Consider the following 8,327-nt stretch of genomic DNA (forward strand, 5'->3'; position numbering starts at 1 on the left):
GATCCCACATGCCGCGGAGCGGCTGGGCCCGTGAGCCATGGCCGCTGAGCCTGCGCGTCCGGAGCCTGTGCTCCGCAACGGGAGAGGCCAGAACAGTGAGAGGCCCGCGTACCGCAAAAAAAACAACAACAACTAAACGCAAAGCACTGTTTTAATGGTTTACAGTGTCCATAAAATAAACCAGGAGAATCCCAGCTCTTCCTTTTTTCTTTTTTTTGATTTGCAATTTTATTTTATTTTTTTATACAGCAGGTTCTTATTAGTTATCTATATTATACATATTAGTGTACACATGTCAATCCCAATCTCCCAATTCATCCCACCCCCCTCCCCAACCCCCAGCTCTTCCTGATACTAAGAATTTAGGGAAGTTTCCTCTGTGTCCTCAAAAATATTTGTATAAAGAAATGATAGGAAGTGTCATAAGATTGTTTGATATAGCTTTATTCAATGATTGCAAAGTGTGTGTGTGTGTGTGCGTGTGCACGTGTGCGTGTGTGTGTGTGTAAAGTAGCTACGCCAAAATAAGGTGGTCTAGGAATGTAGTTCTCAGTTGGCCTCACTTAATCTGAGGGTAAAACAGAATACCAAGACCAAACAACTGTTTGGAAAAGGCCATGCAGCACAGCTTTCAAAGAACTCAGTCTTTAATAAACAATGAATGGCAAAAAGAGGGAAATTACACACACTGACAAGAACCTCACAGGAGCCACTCTGCAAGGCCAATTAAGGCCAGACTGTGCACTTTCATAAGCAGCAGAGCTGCAGGGAGAGAATAATTCCTCTTCTTAAAACTGAAGATATAACAAATCCAACACACAACTCAACAGAAGGCTTGCCTCCTAAGAGAATATACTTGGGCAAGTGAAATCCTTTCCTCAAAATAATTCTGGTTTTGCTCTAATTCAGATAAATGGATAAGAGACTTTGTTTAACAGGAACTTATAAAAATCAATAAGGTTTCAATTTAAAAAATAAACTGAAAACAAAATTTGCCAAAAGAGTTAGTTTCAAAGTTGAATACTCTTTGAACAACCCTATCTTATCATTCCATGAAAAACAAAACCTCCTTAACTTGCCAACACCTGTTGCTTTTTCTCCAAGTGGCCAGAACCTTGGGGAAACTATCCTGTTACTCCTTCTCATATCTGAGCTAAGACCCCCTTGGACATACAATGAATCCACATTTTGGCTGATTCCCTCCAGAGAGGCCAGAGAATGTTTTCCCCTTGCTGCAAACTGAAACATCAGGGGCCAAGTAAGAACATAACATAAGCCAGGGAAGTGGGAGAATGTAATGCCCTCCCGCAGCAAATCACACAACTTATTTTAGTTGCACTAAAAACAAATCCTGTTGAAATGTCTTTTTCTCACCACATATTTTTGTATAGTAACCATGATTATATTTATGGGTTATTTTCCAATGGCATCTTAAGTTGTCTTTTACACACACACATACACACACACACATACACACACTAACTGCACATTAAACACATAAGAATACTTTGTATCTCTAAATAAATTATGTCTCTCCCTTCCATGGCTCTTTTGGACTATCTATTTTTCTCTTTTGTTAAGAAACACGAGTACCAGAAATATTTCACTTTAGTCCTTAATATAAGAAAAGGTAACTGCATGAGCCCAATGATGATAAATGGCAACTGACATTGGCTTCAGGTCACAGAGCCAAGAGGGAATGGAGTCCCTCCTGTCAAAGGGGGCAGCCTCCACCACTCCCAGCTAACTATGCCAGGCAGCAATGCAGGCCCAGCGTTGCCACATCTTCTGTTTTTTTAAAGCCAGGAATCTGGATCTTAAAATCCAGAGTTTAAAATTACTCAGTTTGTAAATACTGGCAATAGTTTCAAGAAAAAATTAAAGATTATGAGGATCAACCAAAGTATGTCCATGGACAGGATTCAGGCAGCAGTGTAACAGTTTGTAAACTCTGTCCTATACTGGCAGAGGGCTGGAGGCGTTTTTCTTTTGTGGATGCATACTTAATAAATATTTGTTAACTGTTCTTATCAGGATTATTTGGTTACAGTGGTCATAAATCCAACAGGATGCTAAGATGCTAAGATAGTTTCAGCCAAGCCTCTAGGATGATAAGTTTCAGACACTGAAGTGAGGTGCTAGACTAGGATGCAGATTTTCCAAGGAAATATCTGAAAACTTGTTACATCATTCTAAAAGCTCTCCCAACATCAAATATAAAAGTAACTGGTTGTGAGACATTAAGGGAGAGAGGACTTGAAGAATTTCTTTGGAGACAGCAGTGTTATGAACTCCACCTTCTTGCAGGGGCAAAATGGGTAGTACTTGGCTCTTACTCAAGCCTGGTGAGAAAAGCTTAACATATGACCCTTAAAGAATGGGGAATACAGTGGACTGCCAGGTGTCTGAATTCTATCTGAGAAACATAAAGGACACAAGATGCACTGGCTGCAAAGGATAGAGCTGCATGGGAACTGGCCTGCACTCCCAGAATTTGTTGCAGAAAATGATGCATGAATAAGCTAGTTTGGGTTGTTTTAGGTCCTTTCCTAAAGATGTGTCCAGCAGGCTGAAGGGTCCTCAGCAGATAGAAGCAAGAGCAGACAGCGGGAGTCCCAGAAGCTACAGAAGGAGTGAGTGACAAGGCTTTGGTGAGTGCATTGCCCACATCAGGAGACCTAGAGAGGAGAGGTCCCCAGATGGAGGGGTCTCCAAAATGTCTACAAGAGAACCCCACAAGGGTCAGCTTTACACACTTGCCAGTTCAGGGAGTGCTGACACTATCTTGTGTCTTCTCTGCTCATTCTCTCTCCCTTCCCCACCAACTCCAGAGAGGTCCAAAACCGCAGCCAGCAACTGGGGGACGAGTGGAAGGAGGAGGACAAGCAGGGCACATCCCCTCCCTGGGTCAGCACCGCTGGTTCTAAGCCCTGTGCAGGGAGGGGCAGTCACTGCAGCTCTGAACGAACAGAAAGCTATGACTATTGCCATATGGCAGGACACTAATTTTGGAATTGGGGATTCAATGTGACCATGGGATTTCTATTACCTCAGAGGTACCAAAAAGTTCTCTGGACTTCTCACACTGAAAATATCTTATGGGGACAAAGAGACACCAGTGAAAGTGGCTGTGATTATCCCGATGTTTCCTGCATGTTCAACACACTGGTTGAACACACTAACTTAGGCAAATACGGTGATTCAGCGGTTCACATAACCAAAGCATGGGAAGGGCCAGGGTGCAGAGAGGGCTTCAGAGATGACTGAAAGTGACTGGAATGCCAGCAGGCCTCCCTCAGTTAGCTTTACTCTCCCCGACTAGCTTTCTTCCTAAGTCAGGACACATGGCCAATAGCAATTCGCAGGCCATATCTTCAGTTCTGCCACTGAAAAGGGCATGAGACCCGGCATCTCTGCTCCTAATGGCAAAACTCCCAGGGAAGGGCTACAAGTTGTCTAGCTTGCATCAGCTCCTCACCCACTGTCTGAATCACAGTGATCAAAAAGATGGGGTCTGTAAAAAGTTGTGATTCTGACATGACACACCTGGTTAGAAGGAGCATTTACCAGAAGGAGGAATGTGTTGTCCTGAACAAATAAAAGCTCCTGGGAACAGCAAGAAGTCATTGGAAAACTTAAAGCTAGCCCCATCTCCCAGGTATAATAGGTATACCCACTGTTAAAATGGGCCACAGACTTTTTTCTCCTGTCCTCATCCATTCTGCTGTGGGTTTTTTCTTACTTGGCCAATCTCCTCTTTAAATCTTTCTCATAATGCCCTCTGGACCCCATATGCCAATTACCTGGCTTACTTCCCTCTACCTCCTAGCAGACCTGAAGCCTGAAGCCTGACTCTGCCCTGCAAGACCTGGCTTTTCCTGTGGCTCTCAATAGGAGGCTGCTTTTTCTCTCAAACGCCAAGCACCTGTGGGTAGTGAGAAGTGAGTGATTATGATGTGCTGTGGTATAGTTTTCACCATTTTTCTTGTGTTTGGGGTTCACTGAGATTCTGGGATCTGTGGGTTTATAGTTTTAATCAAACTTGAAAATATCTTGGCCGTTATTTCCTCAAAATTTTTTCTGCCCTCCCCTCTCTTCTGGGGGCTCCAGTTACACATGTATCAGGCTGCTTGACATCCCACCACTCACTGACACTCTGTTCATTTGTTTCCAGTAATTTTTGGATGGTTTCTATTGATATATCTTATAGTTCACTACTTTTTCTTCTGCAGTGTCTAATCTGTCATTTATACATTGAGTATATTTTTCTTCTCAAACACTATTTTTCATATTTAAGATTCTTTTTTATATCTTACATGCCTTCCCTTAATATTCTCATGCTTTCTTCTACCTTCTTGAAGATATGCAATATGTTTTAACGTCTTTGCCTACTAATTCTATCATTTGTGTTATCTCTACGCCTGTTTCTATCAACTGATTTTTCTCCTCATATAGGCTGTATTTTCAAGCTTTTCTGAACTACCTGGTCATTCTTTTCTTTTTTTAATTGAAGTATAGTTGATGTACAATATTATATACAATATAATACAATATAGTGATTCACAATTTTTAAAGGTTATACTTCATTTATAGCTATTATAAAATATTGGCTAAATTCCCTGTGCTGTACAATAATATCGTTGTAGCTTACTTTATACCTAATAGTTTGTACCTCTTAATCCCCTACCCCTATATTGCCCTGCCCCCTTCCCTCTTCCCTCTGGAAACTGCTAGTTTGTTCTCTATATCTGTGAGTCTGCTTCTTTTTTGTTATATTCACTAGTTTGCTCTGTTTTTTAGATTCCACATATAAGTGATATCATACAGTATTTGTCTTTTTCTGTCTGACTTATTTCACTTTGCATAATACCCTCCAAGTGCAACCATGTTGTTGCAAATGGCAAAATTTCATTCTTTTTTTGTTTTAATTTATTGAAGTATAGTTGATTTACAATATTGTGTTAGTTTCAGGTGTATAGCACCTGAAGTTATGCATATATATTCTTTTTCAGATTATTTTTCCTTTATATATTATTACAAAATATTGAGTATAGTTCCCTGTAGGTCCTTGTTGGTTAGCTATTTTACATACAGTAGTGTGTATATGTTAATCCCAAATTCCTAATTTATCCCTCTCCCTCTTTCGCCTTTGGTAACTACAAGTTTGCTTTCTATGTCTGTGGGTCTGTTTCTGTTTTGTAATATGTACATTTGTAATCTTTTTTTTTAGATTCCACATTTTGGCATTATCATATGATATTTGTCTTTCTCTGTCTGGCTTACGTCACTTAGTATGATAATCTTTAGGTCCATCCATATTGCTGCAAATGGCATTATTTCATTCTTTTTTATGGCTGCGTACTATTCCATTGTATATTATGTACCGCATCTTTTTTTATCCATTCATCTGTCAATGGATATTTAGGTTGCTTCCATGTCTCAGCTACTGCAATGAACCTTGGGGTGCATGTATCTTTTCCAATTATAACTTTGTCCAGATATATGTCCAGGAGTGAGATCACTGGATCATATGGTAACTCTATTTTTAGTTTTTTAAGGAACCTCCATACTGTTTTCCATAGTGGCTGTATCAATTTACGTTCCCACCAATAGTGTAGGGGGCTTCCCTTTTCTCCACACCTTCTCCAGCACTTATTATTTGTAGACTTTTTGATGATAGCCATTCTTACTAACGTGAGGTGATACCTCATTGTGGTTTTGATTTGCATTTCCCTAATAATTAGTGAGGTTGAACCTCTTTTCACGTGCCTGTTGACCATCTGCACTTCCTCTTTGGAAAAATGTCTATTTAGGTCTTCTGTGCATTTTTTTTTAATCCAAAATGTGTTTATTGGGATTGTTTCCTATTCATCTTGATTCCAGGGGCTTTTAGTGCTGCCTCCATCTGAAGGAGCATCCTTCTGTAAGCCTTGCTTTTCCTCCTGTAGGCTGGCAGAGGATGGTAGAGAAGCCAACACACAAAACTCCTGTTCGTGCATGGTTAAAGATGGTGGTGATTTTATAGCATCCTGGGCATTTCACATCCATGAAATAGGAATTGGGGCTCTGCACCAGGTGCTTCTTCTTGTGTTTCATCTTCTCCTCTTCTGGAGAGGGATGAAGGAGATCCTTTGCGAGAGGTACGTTCTCGTGGGGAGGTTGTCACCGTGGGAAACGCTTCTGTGCATTTTTAAATTGGGTTGTTTGTTTATGTTGTTTTATGAGCTGTTTATATATTCTGGATATTAATTCCTTATTGGTCATATCATTTGCAAATATTTTCTTCCATTCCGTAGGTCTTCTTTTCATTTTGATGACGGTTTCCTTTGCTGTGCAAAAGCTTTTAAGTTTTATTAGGTCCCATTTGTTTCTTCTTGTTTTTATTTCCTTTGCTTTAGGAGAGGAAAGCAAATATTGAAAAAATATTGCTACAGTTTATGTCAGAGTGTTCTGCCTATGTTTTCCTCTAGGAGTTTCAGAGTATCTGGTCTTACATTTAAGTCTTTAATTCATTTTGAGTTTATTTTTGTATACAGTGTTAGAGAATGTTCTAATTTCATTCTTTTACATGTAGCTGTCCAGTTTTCCCAGCACCACTTACTTGAAGAGACTGTCTTTTCTCCATTGTATATCCTTGCCTCTTTTGTTTTAGATTAATTGACCACAAGTGCATGGGTTTATTTCTGGGCTCTCTATTCTGTTCCATTGATCTATGTGTCTGTTTTTGTGCCAGGACCATACTGTTTTGATTACTGTAGCTTTGTAGTATAGCCTGAAATCAGAGAGTGTGATTTCTCCAACTCTGTTCTTCTTTCTCAAGATTGTTTTGGCTATTCAGGGTCTTTTGTGTTTCCATACAAATTTTAAAATTATTTGTTCTAGTTCTGTGAAAAATGCCATTGGTATTTTGATAGGGATTGTATTGAATCTGTAGGTTGCCTTGGGTAGTATGGTCATTTTCATAATATTAATTCTTCCAGTTAATTCTTCCAACATGGTATATCTTTCCATCTGTTTGTGTTGTCTTCAGTTTCTTTCATCAGTGTCTTATAGTTTACCAAGCATTATTCCTAGGTATTTTATTCTTTTTGATGCAATGGTAAATGGAATTGTTTCCTTTATTTCTCTCTCTGATAGTTCATTGTTAGTGTATAGAAATGCAGCCCGGTCATTCTTGATTGGATGTCAACCATGTGAATTTTACCTTGTTGGATGCAGAATATTTGTGCATTCCTTAAGTATTTTTGAGGTGCTGTTTAATTACTTAGAAACAGTTTGATCCTTTCAATGCTTGCTTTTAAGCTTAGCAGGGTTGGGGTTAGAGGCAAAAGTGGACTTTAGTCTAGGGCTAATTTGCACCATTACTAATTTTGCCCCACTGCTAAGGCAATACCCTTCTAAGCGTGCTATGTGATGTCTCATGTATTATGACATTTCCCCATTATTCCCAGCCCTGTGTGAGCTATAGAGAGTACTCTTCCTGCTCCTTTTCAGCGCTTCTTTCTTTGGCCTCCAGTCGTTTCCTCACACACGTGCTTTGATCAGCTGAGGAGTCCAAGCAGTCCTCAGCAGATCTCCAGTGCTCTCTCTGTGTGCAGCTCTCTCCTCTCTGGTACTCTGCCCATGAATTCTGGCTGCCTTGGTCTCCTAAAATTCTCAACTCTGTTTCCTCTTAGGAAGACTCTTGGGTTCTGTTTGGGTTCTTCTTCCCTGTGCTGTGGTCTGGAAATCTCATTTGTTTCCCTTCTTTCAAAGACCAGGGTCCTGGGCTACCTATTGTTCAATGTCTGAAGAAACTTTTTTATTTTTTTCATATATTTTGTCTATTTTTCAGTTGTTTCTCCTCCTTTATTCACTTTTTCCCTATCTGGGAAAAAGTCTATCTGGTCTAGACTTCCCCTTGCTTAACTATTCAGTTTAGTTGGCACAATGATCTTTCCATTGCACCCAAACCAAATCTCTCATTCCTGCTCAACCCTCTCTAGAGAGCCTGAGCTCCAGACTTGTGTATGCAGCTGACATCTCCACTTTGACATCCTATAGTTACCTGAAACTCAGGCTGCCTCACACAGAGTTCATTTTCACCACTCTTACACGTGTACAACCTCCTCCTGTATTCCCTACCTTAATGAACGGTACCACTTTTCACCCAGCTGCCCAAGCTGGAAACCTGAGAGAACTCCTTGATCCCTGCTTCTCTCTTATTTCATTTAATTAAATACCATGTCCTTTTTTTTTTTTTTTTTTTTTTTTTTTTTGCGGTACGTGGGCCTCTCACTGTTGTGGCCTCTCCCGTTGCGGAGCACAGGCTCTGGATGCGCAGGCTC

The 8,327-nt window shown here is 40.2% G+C and overlaps 2 protein-coding genes across 9 annotated transcripts in view; both read right to left on the minus strand.

Moving 5' to 3' along the window:
- Positions 1 to 8,327, minus strand: part of ST3GAL3 (ST3 beta-galactoside alpha-2,3-sialyltransferase 3) — a 230,784-nt gene that overhangs the window by 98,316 nt on the left and 124,141 nt on the right. The window lies entirely within an intron of this gene.
- LOC102992673 (40S ribosomal protein S27-like) lies at positions 5,890 to 6,141 on the minus strand. The gene has a single exon (XM_024125785.3). The coding sequence runs from the start codon at positions 6,094 to 6,096 to the stop codon at positions 5,890 to 5,892; it is 207 nt and encodes a 68-aa protein (XP_023981553.2). The 5' UTR covers positions 6,097 to 6,141.

Source organism: Physeter macrocephalus, chromosome 3, assembly GCF_002837175.3.
Source record: "Physeter macrocephalus isolate SW-GA chromosome 3, ASM283717v5, whole genome shotgun sequence".
Taxonomy (NCBI): Eukaryota; Metazoa; Chordata; class Mammalia; order Artiodactyla; family Physeteridae; genus Physeter; species Physeter macrocephalus.

Bases quoted from the DNA above. Each gene is read 5' to 3' on its own strand.
- LOC102992673 (XM_024125785.3), bottom strand. From the start codon at position 6,096: ATGAAACACAAGAAGAAGCACCTGGTGCAGAGCCCCAATTCCTATTTC.